The 21,115-nt window shown below is 40.0% G+C and overlaps 4 protein-coding genes across 4 annotated transcripts; 2 read left to right on the top strand and 2 right to left on the bottom strand.

The window, feature by feature from the left end:
- Positions 1–1,101: 1,101 nt before the first annotated feature.
- On the bottom strand, positions 1,102–3,432 carry HO133_000137 (uncharacterized protein; the record flags this gene model as incomplete). Its single annotated transcript, XM_037291077.1, has 4 exons — positions 1,102–2,111; positions 2,245–2,572; positions 2,632–2,878; positions 2,945–3,432. 4 exons carry the CDS (start codon positions 3,430–3,432, stop codon positions 1,102–1,104), a joined length of 2,073 nt encoding a protein of 690 aa, XP_037152512.1.
- Positions 3,433–6,490: 3,058 nt separating this feature from the next.
- Positions 6,491–7,149, top strand: HO133_000136 (uncharacterized protein; the record flags this gene model as incomplete). Its single annotated transcript, XM_037291076.1, has 2 exons — positions 6,491–6,532; positions 6,760–7,149. The coding sequence occupies 2 exons, from the start codon at positions 6,491–6,493 to the stop codon at positions 7,147–7,149; spliced, it is 432 nt and encodes a 143-aa protein (XP_037152511.1).
- Positions 7,150–7,714: 565 nt separating this feature from the next.
- On the bottom strand, positions 7,715–11,309 carry HO133_000135 (uncharacterized protein; the record flags this gene model as incomplete). Its single annotated transcript, XM_037291075.1, has 12 exons — positions 7,715–7,790; positions 7,929–8,021; positions 8,180–8,526; positions 8,682–8,758; positions 8,856–8,879; positions 9,017–9,370; positions 9,436–9,496; positions 9,594–10,111; positions 10,217–10,356; positions 10,504–10,918; positions 10,973–11,255; positions 11,304–11,309. 12 exons carry the CDS (start codon positions 11,307–11,309, stop codon positions 7,715–7,717), a joined length of 2,394 nt encoding a protein of 797 aa, XP_037152510.1.
- Positions 11,310–11,643: 334 nt separating this feature from the next.
- On the top strand, positions 11,644–13,860 carry HO133_000134 (uncharacterized protein; the record flags this gene model as incomplete). The annotated part of the gene is made up of 9 exons (XM_037291074.1): positions 11,644–11,670; positions 11,726–11,779; positions 11,920–11,972; positions 12,064–12,238; positions 12,369–12,643; positions 12,803–12,981; positions 13,127–13,258; positions 13,403–13,715; positions 13,773–13,860. The coding sequence occupies 9 exons, from the start codon at positions 11,644–11,646 to the stop codon at positions 13,858–13,860; spliced, it is 1,296 nt and encodes a 431-aa protein (XP_037152509.1).
- Positions 13,861–21,115: the final 7,255 nt, after the last annotated feature.

Raw genomic sequence — 21,115 nt, 5'->3', positions numbered from 1 at the left:
TATCTTGAGTCATAGTACAAAGCTATCTATTAAACCGATAAAGATCTATCTATCAGTTCAGTACATGTCTTTGTACATCTTCCCTACTTGAATGAAGCCTCCCCCCCTCCCCCCTCGATTCCGTTACCAGCAAGCTCTTTGTATCATCCATCACCAACCCACAGCGCGCATCCCAAATTTTGAAATTACACATACACCGAGAGAAGAACAGAACACAAAAGAAGAGACAGAAAACCTCCCTGGAACATTATGGAACTGCCAACAAGCTTTGAATATCTCCTCTCCGACTCTTGCCTCACCGATATCATGACCGTGCTGGCGTTCGGGTTCAACTTTGGGTGGGCAGAAGATTATTTCTTGATTGAGGCGGGAGTGACGGCGCTGTTTAATATGCTGTGATGGGGTTGGTAGGCTAGACTGGTATTCAGATTGGGATGCCCTGTGTATGTATGTAGAGTAGTGCGGCATGAGTTGTGGTGATGGAAATGAGTACTTAAGTCCTAAAAAACACTTTCGAGTTGATGGATCGTGTTCACGTAGTGCTAGTGGTTGCTGATGATTTCAATCATGCGTCATGGGAAGCGGTGGTCAAAACCTTCCGTCAATGCGTCCGAATCAAATTAGCCCTGAGTGGTTCTGTCTGCTCACTTCGCGCGCGTTGATGGAGTCTATCGTTGCTGACCTGGGTTACCCTTGGTTGCCTCTGTGTAGAGTCATGTTAAGTGGGAGGACAATACGCCTGATGTGTTTGGGGGCTGTTATGGCTGAAAGGTTCGTCATGAGATGCAGGGATCTGATCAACATACAGATTGGCACCTTGATCTAATCATCTGGATAACGATGGAATGTTCTCTAAGTAACGGTAAATGAAAATACATAACGACATGACGGTGCCCGGCGACATGGCCATCACCGAAACCCTGCAATATACAGTATCCGTGGAAGCTGACGAAGTCACCGGTAAGATGTCTCGAAACGAGGGTAACGGCCAGCAAGATGGAACCCAATTCTTCATCTGCTCGGTCGATCACGGCGCCGATCCAATTGTTTCTCAGCTGCTGCTCTTAAAGCTCTATTTGCTCGAGGAGTCATAACATCAGACTAGCTTCCTTCAGTATCCTGTTCTGCAACGATCATAGGATCGTTTTCGCGCTCCTTCTCCTTGAGGATTGCGTCCCAAATTGCTGGTACTATCTTGTCATATCCCCGTCTTATCGTTTCCCTTCGTACTACCTGTATAAACTTGTTCTCTGGCAAGCCGACGTCACGATCGCGTATGAAGAGAGCTATCACTTCGTTGATTTCTGCCTTCCGTTGGACTTCGTCCACCACGGCTTTGGTGTCGGCTTCTATTCCAGCTTCCGAGTGATCACCGGTCTCATGGTCACGTAACAACCCCAAAACTGGCGCATTCCCACTTTCAGTTGCGATAGACATCGCCGTTTGTCCAAACCGATCCTGAGCCGAAATATCAGCCCCGCTTTCAAGCAACCGCTTGAATATCCTCTCGTTCCCGCGTTTACAGGCGGCGCAGAGAGCCGTCATGCCATCTTCGTCACTTGAGTGAACGTCTGCTCCTGCCTGAAGGAGCGGTACCACTACTGCCTCGTGCCTCGCCAATGCGGCGTAGATGAGTGCGTCTCTCCCATGCCGATTCTTTTCGTTGACAGCTACACTGTCATTTAGTAGCCCACGAACATCGAAGTCGTCGCCCCCAATGACTGCACATATGAGAGATGTGCAATATTTGAGATCCTGCGGGTCACAATTGGCTCCGAGCTCACCCAGCAAATCAGGCATCGCTCTGCGTTCTTCTGCGCCACTCCATTTGAGCAAAGCCCATATGAATAGGAAGTCGCCGTTATCAACGCCTAGGTCTATGGTCATTCCATGTTTGGCTAATATCCTCACCATGTTCTCGTTTCCCTCCAACTTATGGGGGGAACACTCAGCGACTACGAAGTTTTCTGCACTGTCGTGCCAGTATGCGCCACGTTCGACGAAGAGGAATACTAGAGTAGCCTTTCGATACCGTATCGCACATATTGGAGCTGACTCTTCGTCGTCAAAACATTCTAGGTTGCTAGCAAGACGCTCCAAGCCAAAATGGACTAGGATTGTCAAGGCTGGCATCGGTCCAGTAGCCGGCACTGTCGTCGATCAGGTCGCAAGCTAAAAGCCCCCTTAATTCGCGCCCCAGAAAAAGGAAAATGATTATTCCGAGAACGTGCTCTGGAGGGCCACGTGCATGATGGCCCCAGTATTTCCCAGCGTAATCAAGGAAGGGATACTTTGAACGCATTTCATCGCTGACTTCTATACGCTCTTTTCCGTGTGTGTATCTCTCAGACTCAAAATCGTCGAACCCAAGGTAAGTGATGCAAGCTTTTGCGATCTCGACTTGAATGTCGATGTTCCTGGGGAACGTCTTATTGCGTACGCCTTGGATGTAGTCATGGGTAGTGTAATGGACCAAACGAATGACCTGACTTTCTCGGTCCACGGTCACTAACCCGGCGCAGACAGAGACAAGATCATCCTCAGCATAGAGTCTCTCTTCGTCAAAGTTGTTCTGAGCAAATTTCAGAGTCAGCATGGTCTCTTCGGGGCAAGGGTTCGATATGCACATACCTCGCCAGGCTGAACCGCAAGTGCATGTTGAAGCTCTTCCACAGAAAATGGCCTCCGGGCTTTGGAAATCCAGGCTAAAACGCGTTCAGCTACGCGAACAGACTCTGGGTCTTGAGATCGAATTCTTTTCATGGCGTCATCGTAAGTCTTGTTTAGTTCCTTGGGTAAAGAGCTTAGAGCCTTGCGCATGTCCTTCTTGGTCTTCTGTTTCGCAAGCGATTCCAAGTGTGACTGGACTAGCAAGAACCTTTCAAAGTCAGACCGCAAGCTCGAGCGTAAATGAACGACATCGTGGGGACTTTGAAGTACTTACATGCCTCTAGCGTTACCAACAATTGTCGCCACGACCTCTTCTTGGAAAGAGGGATCCTGCGCCATATGACGTGCTAAGCGACGGTCTTGCCGGGTCTTGGATCGTGTATAGTTCTCGAGATCGGTGTCTGAAGCATGGATCTCGAGATGTACTGCATCATGGAAGTCATGTGGGATAGAGCTTGCGGGGCGCAAAGTAACCAGCAGATGTGCAGAAGACCTTAAACAGACCTTCAGTTGCTGATCGAAACGGGCTCCAAACACGTGTTTGCGCACGAACGTCACATCTTCCAGCCGAATCTTGATCGTGTCCAAAGCTTTTTGAGATGTTTCGAGAGGCTTTTGAAGGCCGCGTAGGGCTTTGAGTCTGCCTTGATCTTCCTCGCTCGTCTTCAGCTCTCGGTCTAAGTTCGTGATTGTTTTATGGAAAAAGAAGAGATCTGAATGGATGTCCCTTAGCTCTTTGGAGCTGTGCTGGGAGGGTCCCATGTATATTCTTGGCTGGCATTGAGGCAGGCCGTTGTCACCCGTGTAACGGCCATGACAAGACCGGCAACACTTATAGGATCCATAGCTATGAGGTACCTTCGTAACAAGAGTGCTTCTGGGGCAGCTCACCGGGCACGTGATTGTGGTCGTTACACAATCCGATGCTCAGTGTTCTCATTCTCACGCATCACAGACACACATAGGGCACACATGAGGTATCAAGTGGTTGGGCCGTCCCCGACGCCGGGATAACAGCTGAATAGAGGCCTGAACAGACGTATTCGTACCCCAGCGCCGAGAAGACTCCCATGCCTATGGCAGAGACCTGGAGTGAAATAGTAGCTAGCTATATATATAGATGTGGGTGGGTGGGATAAAAAGTGTGTAATGGCTCTGAAAGAGATGAAATCGAACGGAGAGCCATTGAAAGGTGCAAAAGAGGTGGATATGTAGCTCGTAGCGGACAGGTGTCTCCTACCCCTGACGTGGTACCTGAAACAGCGGCTATATCATCAAACCCACTAACCCCCAGTCCCACTGTGGCGAAAGGATGCCTTGTTATAAGCCATTTGAAACCTCGGCAAGTGTCTCAGCAGTTGATTCTAGGGCATCCTTATTAGCAATATGGTAGACTCCATGAAGCAATTTATGTAACGCCCTGAGACCTGGGTCAAAACTAAGTGGACGGTCGGAATACCAAGTGGATGCTGCTGGAGCTAGGTAAGTGCTCGAAGGACTAGCTTTGTACTAATGTCTCACAAGGAATTGGACGCCTTCCCGAGCGCTAGCAACCGTATCTCCCGTTCTTCTAAGACACCCAATGACTGACTGTCTGCAGATTTCCATGCAACTATTCCCCGGACCGAGCTTTCAATCTGTCAGCGAGTCCCATCGCTCGCCCCCCATCCAAGCTTTTTGACAAGCGTTCAAGCCTCCTGCCAGCTTCGTAACGTGGGAAGATCTCACCTCCACTCCATATGTTCCTTTCAGTCTGGGCTTCTTTCTCGTAACAGGCGTGCGCATGTTGCTTCGGGATATCGACTCCGTGATAACAAATCGAATGTCCAGGACTGAAAATGCTGTAGCCTCGCAGAAGTGGCATGTTGCAGCCTTGGAAAATGTTCTAGTTTTTCTGTCCGGCCTCGGAGTTCGCTAAGTGACCAATGAAGACAGGCACAAACCGAATAGTCTGACCCTCGAGTAGCCTAGCTGCATGCGTCACACCTCCGCCTAAGTGCAATGCCAGGGAATATATTGTTATAGGATATCTTGTGAGGCTAGGTGCAGATGGCTAGAGATCATTCAGACTTTTCAGCGTTGGGAAAGAAGAGAGAAAGCTCCCCCGCTATTCTTCCCCAATCGGCCACTAGACCTCCGTTGTCATACTCAAAGATAACTGATTTCACAACTGCATTCGTGTAAGTACCCGCGGATCTTAAGATACCTGAAGACTACCCGAGACATCTAGCAGAGTTGTGGCACGTAGCCAGCCAGTCAATGCTCAGCGCTGCAACCCTCGCAAATTAGAGAGGATCTCCGGTGTTTACCGCACCCAGTCAGTAATTTAACCAAAACATGCAGTCTCCTACGTACGCAGTTTGACCTTAATTGCATATCGTGCTGGGAGCGTGCATCATCCATGGTCAGCCTTGCAGCTAATGGCTGCAAAGTCGGTAGGAACGGAGCCGGCATATGAAATCGATTTATCGAGGTCAAGTCTGATCTTCATGATGCCGTTGGCTCCTTTGTCCTCGGATTGTCAGTTCAATCAAAGCCTTGCGCGGAAAAGGCGCCCAAAAGTGCGCAATGCAGCGTTGTCAGAAGAGACCCCAGCAAGGCTGCGAGCTTGCCCGGAATGCCGGGAGCGAAGCTGCAGAACCTGGAACAACAGCTCCGAAGAGCTCCTCATTACGGACTTCGGCATGTTGCAGCCATGGCTACGCCTGTGGGTGACTCAGAAGAGTAGCCCCATCGCTCCGCTTCACGACCAGATCTTCAGGCGCTGAAGCATAGTAATAGTGGTTTCCACTGCGTTGGAATCGATGAGACAGTCTTCCTCAAGCCAATTTCTCAACGACTGGTGAGCTTCGCGTGGTGAAAGATTTGAAGGAAGGAAGCATCAACGACGTTTTTGGGAAATTGCGATCGAGGCTAGCTGCGCTAGTCCTTTTAGGGTCTAGCGAATGCTTGGCGTCACGATTCGTTCTCACCACCGAGGGCACCGTCTTCTGAGTAAACACGTTCGAAGATACACATTCAACAAGTCTTTGCAAATCTGACGGCTTTCCAATCAAGTCTTTCTGCCAGTTAGTGAAAGCATTCTCTAAAACTATCCATTAGATCATTACTCATAACTCTGCAGTCGATGTCCCGGAGACCAAAATCTGGCGCTTTAGCATCTCAAATAGCATGCCTTACTTGCTACGTCTTTGTATTCAAGGCTGAGGGTCGTAGCTACATGAAGCTCGAGTAAACATGGAACGGTGACCTATTTGGGCACCAAGTGGCAAATACTGAGACAAGCGGCGAATGATGCGGAACTGAACGGACGATGAAGTGCGTAAGTCTTTTTTGTCTTGTTGGCACCGTTGGAGTCAGGTTTAGCGGACTTTTGTTTGACCATGTTTGGGTCGAGTAAAAAAGGGCAGACTATATAGGAGAGAGCTTCTTTCAGTAAGAAGTCACAGTGGGTTAGCCATCGTAAAAGCTCGTCAGAGCATTGTTTCGGTCCTCGCTGTTTGACCAAAAACACCAGCTCTTCTTTGACATCGATCGCTGCTTTGAATAACCTTTCAAACAGGGAGAAGAATGCGAATTATGCGGTGATGTTTCTTCTCTTCATAGTACAATGGATTCTGACAGCTCCAGTCGAAGATGGATAAACAATGCCTTTGTTCTCCGGGCAGTCTTGGCTTTCAAAAACATGCCATGCATTTTCTGTCGACATCACAAAAAATCGATACGTCCACTGACTTTCTACTCATCTTCGACACCCTCCATCAATACTGCCCTCAACACTTTAATCCCAACATATCTCACGTCTCATTCCAGCAACACAATGTACCAGGGTATACAGCAACTATCCCATCGTCTGGCAGGGGTAAAATTCAGGGGTTCCGACCGAACATCAAAAAGTCCCGTCTTGCAACTCACCATAACTCAATAACGAGGACCCCCATAGAAAAGTTTATAGTTTCGCATTTATTTTTCTTAAGCAGATCTTGAACTTCGCAACTGAAAGTTTTACTGTAAAGGTTGTCATTAGAAAGTTATTGGGCTGCGAAAGTATGGTATTTTAATGTTCTGCCAAGACATTTTACCTCCAAGGAGCCAGACGATGGGATACGCCGAGTGTGGTCACGAGCACAACATCGAAGTCACAGAACCCGCCCCCGCTTCTCGAACCACCCCTCCCTCAAGCTCTGCACTTTCCAAACCATCTACACCAAAGCAATTTCGGAACCGGTGCGCTGCACCCCATGCTGCCGCCGCGTCGAGCGCAACATCATCACGGAATACGAGATCGAGAACGCGCAGTATGAGACGCAGGTGCAGTTGCTGACGCGGGAGTTGCGGGCAGAGATGGATGCCGATAGGAGGAGAGAGATGAGGGGGAAGATCAGTGAGTTGGTGGAAGAGTTGGGGGATTTGAAGGATAGGAGGAATGAGGAGATTGCGGAAGTTCGGTTCCGGCAAGGTGTAGGGGCGTCGTGTTGAGACGGTGGAGGATGGTGGATGGTAGTGTCGGAAGAGATGCACTTTCATATCGAGTGTGGATAAGTTTGGCGTGAGCCAGTACGAATCAACGTTTGCAACTGATGCTGAGCCTGAAAGTTGACAAAATCAATGTGGTATTCCAAGCCATCACGCGATTCATGCCCAACACATAGCTCTAGATATTGATCGTTCAGTCTCAATTTATAATCGTGCTCTAGTTCGCTCGCTATCGGCCGTAGTTCCAACGTCAGATAAAGAGCGCTTTGTTAACGTGCTACCTGAGATCTCTTCTCCTCTCATGATCGGTCTGTATCACTTTCATCCTCAAGTGGCTCCATTTCTCGGGTCGGATGCCCCATCAGAACTTCTGTCGAGGCATCTCGCCACCTCACGTTCATCGTAGTCATAGCTTCTCGACTGCTCGTCTGCTTTAGCAAATTATTCCACGGGGCCATATCGAAGCCATATTGTGGTGACGTAGTCCTGAGCCCTTTGGGAACTCCGCAGAACGACGATTCTGAGCAAACTCATAGAGATGGCTTGCCGCGCGTCAAAATCGGGGTTTTCAGGAACCTGCTTCAATCTCTTTCTTGACCCATTTCTCAAGCCCACCTCGAGCGATGATCTCCTGCACATTCGGACTTGTAGAGGTCAGCATTATTCGTCATATTGAAACATTAAGTCGTGGGACAGGTTGCGAAGTTACTTCGCTCGAGTAACGTATAGGGTAACCCTGATACAATATGGACCAGAGGATGAGGAGCTAGGGATTATCATACGGTAGTGCCCCAACGCTTTGAGTCCAGGTCTTCCCATCTCCTTCCCGAATTGTCACTGTCGATCGAGCGACATCCCACGCGAAATGCCAACCGCTAATGAAGATGCCAGGGTCAGCATTACTTCAATAAGCATGAGGTTGGAGATTGGAGAGAAGTCTGCGGAGTAAAAAGAAGCCCCGAAGCTCTCCTAAAATGTCTTGCGATTCAATATGCGGCACGGAATAAGAAATGTTTTCTTTGAAAATACGTACGTCCTTCTTGTCAACTGTTCTTGCTTTTCTGGCTTGACTTGCGGTGCCGGCGGTGGACTGTCCAAGGACTCGCGATTTTGACTAGGCTCATGAACGTTTTGCTGCGATGCTTGTGGTGAGGTGTTCGAAAATGCCTCCCTTAGCCTCTGAACCAATCTTGGCATTTCTATACCCATAAGAGCGTTGTTTATACTGTTGCGTGAAAATATGTTCCCGAAGCTGCCTGAAACCACCAGGGGTATCTTCTTCGCTAGGATCGCTGTGGCAGCCTGTTCTCTCGAGCTTCCACATCCGAAATTGAATCCGGAAACAAGTATATCTCCTGGACGTGCGATAGCGCCGAAAGCCTGTCGCCATTTCCGAGTTAGCATCGCTTCTTCGAGACATATACTCGAGTAGTGAGTGAGACAGCTTTAGGGGAGTCGCAGGACCCTTCTAATCCCGAAACATGTCTGGTAATCGAACTACGGTACGGAATGGGAAGATTCAGCTCCGAACATACCGGATCGTAGTTCTCCATGCAGACATGCGCCATTTTTTCAACCGTGACGTCGTCTTGGTATGTGTACTTCCCCGGATCTATCCAGATCAGTCTTCTCTTTTGACTATCAGGAAGGCTGAGATGTTTCACAATCCCAAAGGTGGCGACATAGAGAGATGGTGAGAAGGAACTTACAGATTCCATCCGTATTGATATTGTCTATAAACTTCGGGGTCAGCACTACTTTTCAAGTGGAAAGACAGGTTTGGAGTGTAATGATGCTTTTAGATTCCGAAACATGTCTTGTAGTCAAACCTCGGTACTGAATCAGAAAGAATAACTTCGAAAACACTTACCGGCATCACAGAAAACGATCTCGCCCTCCACCCTCCTAGGAAAGCCTGGAAGAATGGTTACCTGAGCCCCCCTCGTTGATGGTACTTCTTTTGGGGATATCTGCTTTTCTGCCTTCTCAATCGTTTCTTCCAGTTGGCCAATCACCCTTTCTAAGGCTTCTTCGGCAGTCATCAACCGATTTCCCTCTCCAATCGACCCATTCCCCTCTCCGATAGCCACGTCAGTTAATCCCGCGGGTCTTTGATACCATCCTGGACCAGATATCATCCCAGAGAGAGCGGACGCTGCCACAACTTCCGGAGATGCTAGATATGCCTTCGCTTCGGCGCTTCCCATTCTGCCTTTGAAGTTCCCTTTGTGCATGTTAGCAACTGCTGATGGCTAGATGTATGCAAAGTGACTGAAAAGGACGACTCACGATTACTCGCACTTATCCCAACCTCACCGGGCTCAAGTAAGCCCGTGCCCAAGCCTATACACTAGCATGTCTCGAAGTCAGCATTCCAATCTATAGATAAGGATTTCAGTGACAAGACAAATCTGGGGAGTCAAAGGGTGGTAAAAGGGGTGACTTGCAGGTCCACAGCCTGAAGGCAACGCCAATGCTCCAGCATCGAGCATAGCTTGCCAATCTCCAGCCTCTTCGGCGGCCAGCTGTTCAGGCATTGACGCAGCAGCGATATAGAATGACACCCCGTCCGCAACACGCACGGGTCTCCCAGTCTCCCTGGATGCGTCCGTGAAAACCTTTGCTGCGGCTGCAAGATCACTAGCTCTTGAGTTCGTGCATGAGACCAAGTACGCTTTATCGATCTTGATGTTCTGCGATGCCAACTTTTCTACGGGCGTCGAGATCTTGACGGAGTTCGGTCCGGACACGTGAGGAGACAGAGTTGACAGATTCATGTGGAGGTACTTGGCGTACTTGGCACCTTTATCCGCAGATATTGGATGGGCAAAGAGTTCATTTACGCGTTCATGGGAGAACCGCTTGAAGGTCAGTGCATCAGTGTTGTAGAGCGTTGCTTCGGTAGCCTTGTATCTTAGCCATTTCTCAAGAACACCATCGATGGGAAAGAGACCTGACAAGGCCCCTGTAATTTCTTGAGTCAGCAAGTTTCTTTTTTACTACCGCAAAGGGTCTCATGACTCAAGACATAGTACAAAGTCAGAAATCAAGAGCTGCGGGACTTGCTTACCCCACTCTGTCGTCATGTTTGAGATTGTCAATCGAGCATCCACTGGCAGACTTCTCATAGTTTCTTCTGATCCCGCGAATTCAATGGCATGGTTTAATACTTCGTCGTTGCTAAAAAGCCCACAAAGTGCCACAATGACGCTGGATACCAATCACGCCGTCAGTATTGCCTACTTAAAGGTGGATAGTGAGCCTTGAAACATGTTTCTGGAGTTACGACTCCTGGTACATGTCTCAGGGCTCAAGATTTGATCTTGAAGAGGAAATATTGACTCGAGAGATACTTACTCTTTGCCAGTAACGCCTTGTGGCAGGGCTCCTGTGAAAGTTACTTTGGCGATAGGCGGTATTTGCCACCAGGTTCGCCCAGTTGCCCATATAGAAGCGGCATCAGTTCTCACGACAGGTGTCCCCAGGCAGCCTACTCCGCCATACATATTACTATGGCTATCGGAAGCGACAGCTAATGTGGCGGGAAACGCGTAGCCTTCCTCAATCATTATCTGATGCCCAATCCCGCGTCCAGCAGGAAAGAAATCTACTGCCTGCTTCTTTGCAAAGTCTTCTATCTGCCTATATTTCTTGAGATTCGATTCCGACTTATTTTGCACGTCATGATCAAGGGTCATGACTACTTGTTTCGAATCATGGATCTTAGAGGCACCAATTGACATGAACTTCAACGCAGTGGGCCAAGAATTGTCTACACCCGTCAGCTTTGCAGTCCTTGCCCACGATTGGCTGCGATTTCTCTTACCATGTGTCATACAGATGTGGGGGCTTAAAGTGACATAGTCCCCAGCCTTCACGTACTGGTTGCCCAAGCCGAGACTATACCGCTGAACAATCTTCTCCGTAAGGGTTTGTGGAGCGTGGGGTGATTCGAGGGAGGAGAGGACGGCAGCGGCAGCGGGATCGTGGAGTTGAGAAGGAAACGCATCTGCACTTTGATGCTGTGTAGCATATCGAGATTGTAGGGACACGCTCCGTCGTGTAAATATTCCTGACGCGCACCGAAGCGCCAGAAGCCCCGAGCGTCTCTGGAGGATTGTCAGCTGGACCTCCAGGCCATGAGGGCAACCACTCACTATCATTCTGTCGGCTCCGACCGCGAGCAGCGAGTAATAATGCAGAGCAAGCTTTCACCATCAAGCTTTCAAGTTCGTGCAGAAGATAAAATCGCGGCATAAATGACGGGCCGAAATCGGAAAATTTCCGCCTTTGCCTCCAACATCCGATCCTCGGCCATGACTCTTGCGAAACGTTTCAATCTTAAGGTGCGAAAGATCACAAATCTCAGCTAGGTATAAAGCAAAGCTGTCCCTCGCATACCGAAGATCTGCCAATGTAATGTCTTGGTAATATCGTTGAATTGGGTTGAGCGATCAGATCACGTCGAAGATCTTTTCTCCATTGGATTACAGCAAAATGCCCGCAAGAACAGACGTTGCCTATGTATGAGGACTCCTTGAAGACAAACAAGAATACTATCCTGACTGAAAACCTGAAGTTTGGAGCCGGACCGGCCCCGCTTCCCACTTCTGTCCTTGAGAAAGGCGCCGCAGTAAGTATCTTCGGAGTCCATGTTTCCTCATTTAGATCAAATCTTCAGTCCTGAGATATGTATTGGGAATCTTTATTTTGTAGAATTGTCTAAGGCTTGATGGACCTCTTTATATGAATAATCGTGACACCAATTTCCAGGCATTCGTTAACTACGAGAACTCGGGACTTGGACTTGCTGAGATTTCTCATCGGTATGCCAAAAACTACCTTATGCCTAATCGGACTGTCTCATCACTCAGGTTATTTTCTCGGAGAGAAATACTGACTTCATAAATTGCATAGTTCATCTACCGCAACGAGGATTCTGGACGAGACCAAAAAGGCATTGATATCGTTGTTAAATATTCCAGACAATTATGAGATCCTATTCCTCCATGGAGGAGGGTCTGGTGAATTCAGCGCTGTGGTATTCAACATGGTAGCCGTGTGGGTTGAGAAGAGGAGAAGGCGAGCCCAGGTAGACTTCTCCAGCCCCAAACCCCTTCTCTGGTCCTCCTTGGGAGCCCCAAGACATGCTTCTGGACTCCCTTTCCAGATAGACTCCAAATGCCTCCCAAAAAGAGTAATTGCTGATGGGATGATTTTAGAAAGAATTTGGAGACAACGACGAAGCCATTCTGCTCAGAGTCAAGGAAGAATTGAATTACTCACTGCGCTTGGACTACTTAGTGACTGGATCATGGTCGTTAAAAGCGTCCCAAGAGGCTGCTCAGCTCCTGGAACCACTGGGCCGGAATTTCGTGAATGTCGCCCTCGATGCACGCGAGGCGAATGGGGGCAAATTTGGGACCATACCGCCGGAAGACACCTGGAAATTAACACCAGCCGATGCCAATGCAGGGTGCGGTAGTGCCTTCGTGTAGTAAGCACTCTTTCTGGGTTGCCTTCTCCCCTTTCCTACCTTTCATCGAGTCTGAAGACAATTCTTGAGGAGTTGTGAAACATGTTTTGCTCCTCGAACATGTCTTCAGACTCCTGAATCCTATTAAGAAAAGGAAATGCTGAATCAGAACTGCTGTAGTTACTGCGACAACGAGACCGTTGACGGAGTCGAATTTCCTAGCTTTCCCAAGTCATTGCAGCCGCAGGCAGGAGAAGACGAGAGACTCGTGGTTGCTGACATGAGCTCTAACTTTCTCAGCCGTCAAGTCGACATAAGTAGATTTGCACTCGTCTTTTGCGGTGCGCAGAAGAACATAGGTATGTACTTTGGAGAATTGTACTTCCTTTTTGGATTCATCCTGAGTCCTAAGACAGACGTTGGGTTTTTCCAGTTCCAAGTAACCTGTCAAATCTCAATATGCGCCCTTAGATAGGTGATACTGACAATGAAGTCTTACTCTAGGCATAACGGATTTGACCCTGGCAATTGTCCGAAAAGACTTGTTAACCACAATGCCCTCGCCTTCATTCTTGCACAAGGTCGGAGTATGGTCCCCACCCACAATCCTGAACTGGTCTGTTATCAGTAAGAACAGTACGTGAATTTCGGACTCAATCTATCCAATCGATACAGCGCCTTGAGTCGTAAAAGATGTTTGGGGACAAAGACTCTTCTCATTCTCTTACGATTCCGATGCCTACCCAGAAGTAGAAATGCTGACTCCAAATGTGCATACAGATTCTTTATACAACACGATGCCCATCTTCTCCATATGGATCGCTGGTGAGGTAATGCGTAGGCTACTCGCCTCATACGGGGACTCGAAAGTTGCCGGCCAAGAAGCTGTATCAAACGCGAAAGCAGAGACCATCTACCGTGTTCTAGATGCGAACCCGGAAGTCTACCAGCCTGTAAATCACAAGAGTGTAAGGAGCAGAATGAACATCTGCTTCCGGGTCAAAGATGCCGCCACCGAGGAGGAGTTCCTGGAAGGGGCGGAAACTCGTATGCTGCAGGGGTTGAAAGGCCATCGAAGCGTTGGCGGGATTAGGTACGTCGCTGGCATTCTACTCTGCACTCGTGACGATGTGGCTGATTCGTGGTCCAGGGCGAGCAATTACAACGCGGTACCAATGGCCAACGTGCAGAAGCTGGCCGAATATCTGTCGGACTTTGCCCGGGCGAACAGTAGCTAAACAAGTTGTTCTTGAATCAATAGATACCACAGATCGGCTTTCAACACCGATAAGTAAGTAGCTCAATCCAATCGTTTACCACCATCTCTAGTAGTCTTTTGCATTCTCGTACATCCTCCTTCCCTACAGACTACATCATTCCCACCTCACCTCCATTCCACACCCGAAGTCTCCACCCACCAAACACAAAATGTCCGTCATCAACGCCACCCTCCTCGCCGTCAGTAGTACCCTAAACCCCGCCATCACTCGGCCTCACTGCCCCACCCAGCACGGTCTTGGCCCCGGGGACATCGCGGCTGTTATCCTTGGAAGCTTTCTCGCATTGACCTTGCTCTTGCTGGCCTTTGTTTGCGGAGTAGGGAATTACATTTGCAGGGAATGGAATAGGTGATCATGTGAGATGGGTTAAGCTATCGCGGACTCATGAGGGTATTTACGGCAACCCATTTGGACCAGGGGGTCAACCACCGAAATTCCATTCGCAACAGTGGGACTGTGGGTTAGTGGGTCCATTATGAGGCCATAGCGTTGGTGGCTGTTTGATCAGCCGTTTCATCATTATGCGACTATGCGATATGCGATAGTAGAGAGATAGATAGATATAGCGAGTACTATTTATATAGCCACTGTATTAGAAATAGACTCTTTATTCAAATTATTCTCTTTAGAGTTATATTATTATTCTTCTTCTTTTTATAATTAAGTCTATATATATTAGCCTTTATTTAATTATTATAAATATACTCTATACTCTTATATACTTTATAATAACTTTTACTACTATTATTAAATCTAAAAAAGCGATTATACGAGTTATATTCGCTTTTAAAATTATTAAAAAAATCTCTAATGTGATTAATAAGGCCTTTAAAGCCTTTAAAATCAAAAAGATTATTAAGATTAAAATATCTTCTCTTTATAATAAGATTTTTATACTTAAAACGCTATTAAGGATTATTATCTTAAATAAGATTAATAAAATATTTTTATCTATTAGAGGATTTAAAGTAAATCTTATAAAATTAATAATCTAGCTATTTAAGATTTAAGAGAAGCGAAATTATCGCTATTATTATGAGGGTTAAATATATTATAAAGATTAGATTTATAAATTATATTGCTACTATTATCGCTATAATTATAATTATTATTATTATTATTCGAATATATTAAATTCGAATTTATTCGACTCTAAATCGAATTAAGAGAAAAGATAAAAAAAATTATTTCGTTATTTAAAAGATAAAAAGTCCTTTCTTAGTATTACTAAAAGATTTTAAAATATAGATATTAAATACTTTAAGTAAATCTTCTTCGAGATCTTTAAGATTAAAAACTTCGTTAAATTAACTTATATATATACTATCTTAATTAAAAAGAATAAGAATATTAATAGCTATAACTATATAATATACTATTTTCTTATATACTCGATAATTATTAATCGCTTTATCTATATAAGCGTAAAGAAAAACTTAAATTAAATTCTTTATACGTATACTATTTACTTACTACGACTATCTCTTATTTATAAATTTAACTTTATCCTCACTTATTATCTTATCTTTATTATTATATATATTTAGAATAATTAAAATAATTCTAAGATTTAAAAAGCGAATAATTAAAGTTATAGAGATCTTCTTATATTTAAAAAAATTTATATAAATAATAGTAAGCTAAATATCGATACGTTTAGCCTTAATAAGTCTATTATAGTTAGAAAACTTAAAATTTATAGAAGTTTTAATAGAGGTAACTATTTTCGCGAGTGCTACTTCTACTTATATATTTATTTAATCTATTAATAAAATCACTTATTAAATAAGTATCTTAAAACTTATAACTTAGCGATAAGTATCTTTAATTAATTATTATTAAATAATTATATTATTAGATTAGAATAACTTCTAAGATACTCGTAGGTGCTATAATCGCTATAATATATATCTAAGAGATTTCTATATACGCTATATAATTTATTAGATTTAAATTTATTTTATTAAGAATTATTAATAATTAATAATTAGTTTAAATAATTAAACGATTACTCGAATCTAATATTTATTAAAATTATTTTAATTATTCTTTAAAAAAGCGCTAAGATAGATTTTTAAGGCTCTATCTTAATCTATTATAATTAAAATTATCTATTAATATATTAAGCACTCTAAATACTATTAATAAATCTTTAAAAATAGTTTTAGTAATATTATCTAATTGAGGTTAATTCTTAAAACGAGCCCTATTATATCTATTCGCTACTCGAATTAATATTAAAATATAATAAAGATTAAAGATAAATTTATAATCTCTTATTCTTATATAATTATTTAATTAATAATAATATTTAAATAAAGTAAAGTATATTAAAATATATTATATACGATAACGTAGTAGTAATATTACTATAGAAAGATTTAAGAGTTTAATTCGTTAAAAGAGATCTTAAAAACATCTTTAGATATATACTCGTTGCTATATTAAATTAATAACTACTTAATTTTAACTATAATAAATATTATTAAAAAGAATAATATCTATTATTCGAATTACATATATTACTATTTCTATTTAATCTCTTTATAAAGATCTTTATTTAAATCTTAATCGCTATCTTTCTATAGAAAGTAGTACTTTACTATTTAAACGATTTCTTTATAATTCTTTTATTAAGTAATAATATAGCTATATATACTTAATAGTTCGACTAGCTATATAACTAATTAAGTCTTTAAATTAATTATATAAAGAATATAATAAGTTTTATAATCGAGTTTCTAGAAATTAAATTTAATAATATTTATATATAGACGAGATTTTTTCTAAATAAGCTAGCTAAGACGAGAATTATAACTAAAAATCTTCTAAAAAGAGTAATTATCTTATATTAGAAGCTCGAATTAATAATTAACTTTCTCTCTTTCGCTATTAAAGTCGTAATTCTAAAAAGAGTATTCTTAAGATAACTTTTTAATATTCTTTGAAGATTTATAATAATTATACGAATTATAGATGATATAAGAGTAGACTTATTATAGTAAAATATCTTTTTAAAATACTAGAATAGCGTCGTCTTAATATATTATATTAATAGTTAAGTTATATAATATATATAGATTAATATATCTAGAAAATTCGATATAAAAGACTATATTCTCGATTATCTCGATTATATCTAATCGATTTAACTTTAAAATATTTTTAATATTAAAATAGCTATATATTATCGTTTTAAAGATATATAATTTAAAGAAATAAAGGCTATTTATTACGCGATAAAGTTATAATTATATTAATTATAAGAATCTCGCTTAATTCTCTACTACGATAACGACGTATACGTTAATAAATTATATAAATTCTTTATATACGAATTAACTATAGTCTCATTACGCGATATAGCTATACTAATAACTACTTATAATATTATAATAATACTTACTTAAATATCTATAAAGGCTAATTAGCTAATTAATAATCTATTATATTTTTAATATCGAAAAATCGCTAATATATATTTATAGCTAAAAGGTCTTATATCTTCGCTAAAATAAGATAGAATTTATTAGAATATTAGTATAATTAGATTATACTACTTCGAGAGACTATATAACTTCTCTAATAGAGACTTACTATTAAAATTAGAAAGATATATATAACTTTAATAAGATTTTATACGATCTATTACGTACTTATAGAGATTTAATCTTTCTTCTTAATAACTATAAATACTCTTATAAGCTAGATTATTAATTTAAGCACTTATCGCGTTAAATTAAAATTTATAAAAATATATTTTATCGATTTTAGATTAGTCTATATAAATATAGAATTCGATAATCTCTTAATATTTTATTATCCTCAATTATAACGCATTATTATAAATAGTTAATATTTTTATAGCGAAGCTAATATAAAGAAAAGACGTTTAATTATTAAGAATCTATTACTTTAAATTCTTTCTTATTTTAATAAGTTAATTTATATCAAGATAACTCTATATATCTTCTTTTATCTTATCTTCGCGATATTTCTATATATAGATAAATTTATTTATAATAAGCGAGATCTTTAATAGAAGGACTTCGGCGAATAATTTCTTATATATTACTCGATAAAACTATTCGATAATTATCTAGAATTTATACTTCTAGTATCTAAAACGAACTTATTTCGCTATAAAATTATACTTATAATAATTATATTAGGCGATAATATATACGTAGTTAAAGCTTTATATTATCTCTTTAAATAGAAAGTCTTATCTAATATATCGCTATTTTAATTAAAGAACTCCTTCTTTATTAGAGAAATCGTTATTAATAGTCTTTATAAGATATTAATATTACTTAATATTAAGAGTTATTATTTAAACTATTTCTTTTATAGAGAGATTATAATATTAATATATAACGTTAATCTTAGTAATAATAAGATTTAATTATTAGATCGTTAGAAGTTAGATTTTTATTATCTATATATTATTACTTATCTAACTTATATATTTAGAGTATTATTATAATATTAATATCTTTTAATTTATTCGCGCTAGTGCTATTAATCTCTATTACTTACTATAATAAATATTATTAAAAATTCTTCTTAAGACCTTCGCCCTCTTTAGATAACGTCTTAAATTATTTAAGAGTTTTTCTAGCGTTAAAAAATCTTTTTCGAGATTATTTACTTAATCTAGATATTTAAAAAGCTCTTAGCTATCCTAGTATTAGATATATCTAATTATATATCTATATATCTACTTATACATACGTGATTTCTATATAGTCTTACTATTTACGAATACTAATCGTAATAGTAAAATTATAGATTAATAAGTTTATTATAAGACTATAGCGATAGTAACTATTTAATTAACCGTTTTATTATTATACGACTATTAGTATATATAAAGAAATAAGATAGAATTAAATTAGAAAATCTTAAATTTATATATATAGTTAATTATTAATTTAGAGTTATTACGCTCTTTAATTAGATCGACTAAATTAGCTCGATAGCTCTCTCGCGCTTTCTTATTAAAAATTTATATATAGAAGTCTTATACTTTAAGATACTTAGCTTACGATAGATATAATTACTTTATAATTTCTTAAATTATAGAGCTCGCTTTACGCTTTCTAACGCTATAAAAATAATAAAGTTTAATTTACTATTAATAAATTAAATTAATATTCAAATATTATAATTATATTAAACGCGTTCGAAATCGAATAATAATCCTTTCATCTATTATATAATTATATTTCTTCTATAATTCTATTAATTTATTAATTATAAATATATTCTCGATATCCCTCGTCTAAATATTGCTAAGTATCTAAGATATATATTTTTTTTACCCGTCTTTTAAACCCCTTACTAACGTTCTTAAGTTACTTCTTAACGAATTCGCTACTATTAAGCCGCTAATAATCGAGGCCGTAAGCGAGTCTAATAGCTATCTATTACTACTTATAAACGCGTTAAAAAATCCTTAAAAAGAGCTCGAACGGATTTATAGCCATCGTTCTCTTCTATATACTTCTCTTAAACTAGCAGTAATATCTTTTAATCCAGCTATACTATCTCTCAAAACGCGTCTTTCTTCTTAATTCATTCTTTATTACTCTATTTTAACTATATTTCTTAATTACTTAATTAGTACTATTTATTCTATTAGCTTAGTAATTTACTTAGTTAAATCGTTAATTAGTTACTTAATTATTTACTTAATTAGTTACTTAGCTAGCTACTTAATCTAATACTCTATAAAAGAAGAAGTAAGAGAAGAAACTATAATAGATAAATGTAAAGAATACTACGAAGAAACTAAGCGGTAATAAGACTATTATCATTAAGAATACGGCTTAGCTCTTTAAGATTTCACGTTATATTAATTATTTACTTAGTTAGCTACTTAGCTAGTTATTTAATCTAATACTTTATAAGAGAAAAAGTAAGAGAAGAAACTATAATAGATAAATGCGGAGAATACTACGAAGAATACTATAAAGAATATTACGAAGAAATTAAGCGGTAATAAGACTCTTAATACTAAGAATACGGCTTAGCTCTTTAAGATCTCACGTTATATACTCTTTATAATTTTATATTAAATTATTACTTAGTAAGCGAAGAATACTACTATAACTTAATCTATTATTTTTACTATATTAAGAAGTAAGAGAAGAAATTATAATAGATAAATATGAAGAATACTATAAAGAATACTATAAAGAATATTACGAAGAAATTAAGCGATAATAAGATTCTTAGCATTAAGAATATAACTTAGCTCTTTAAAATCCCACGTTATATACTCTCTACGATTTCATATTAAATTATTACTTAATAAGCGAAGAATATTATTATAACTTAGTTTATTATCTCTATTATATTAAGAAGTAAGAGAAGAAACTATAATAGATAAATATAAAGAATACTACGGAGAATACTATAGAGAATACTACGAAGAAATTAAGCGGTAATAAGATTATTATCGTTAAAAATATAGCTTAGCTCTCTAAGATCCCACGTTATATGCTCTTTATAATTCTATATTAAATTATTACTTAGTAAACGGAGAATATTACTAAAAATTAGTTTATCATCTCTATTATATTAATTGAAAAGCTTACTTTCTTATTACTTAAGACTGAAATTATAAAATATTCGATAATTATAAATTTAAGATTAATTAAGTAGATTCTCAGATATCGTAATTTTAACGCTAAAATTTATCTTATTTCTTTATTTTTAATTTAAACGCGGGTACGTTTAAAAGAGAAAGTATTATAAGGCTAAATCTCGAATATTAACTTTATTAATTTATTCTATTTAATTTCTTTAACGTTACGTAATAAATAATAATAAAATAAATTTATAGAGTTATAGAGTTAATTATACGCTTTTAAATAAAGTAGCGAAGACGAAATTTAATAAAGTATTCGTAAAGATATATTAAAAACTAAGATTTTTATTTAGATTATCGAGCTTACGAGAAGAGCCCCTTCGATAGAAGCTCTCGAAGAGCTCTCGAAGAGTCTTCGAAGGGTTAGAGGGGTTTTAGAGGATCTCCCTCTAAGTATATTAAATAAAATATCTCTATCTCTCTCGATTCTTAGAGTTAGACCTCTTAAAAACCCTTAAACCCTTCGAAGCTCTTTAAGGGCTCTTTAAGAGCTTATATCGAAGGGGCTGTTAAAGCAAGCTCGAAATTAATCACTAAAATAAGTAAATTTCGAGCTTA

The sequence above is a fragment of the Letharia lupina genome (assembly GCF_014066315.1).
Source record: "Letharia lupina isolate WasteWater1 chromosome Unknown contig_10, whole genome shotgun sequence".
Lineage (NCBI taxonomy): Eukaryota > Fungi > Ascomycota > Lecanoromycetes > Lecanorales > Parmeliaceae > Letharia > Letharia lupina.
This window is presented reverse-complemented; position numbering and strand designations above follow the sequence as displayed.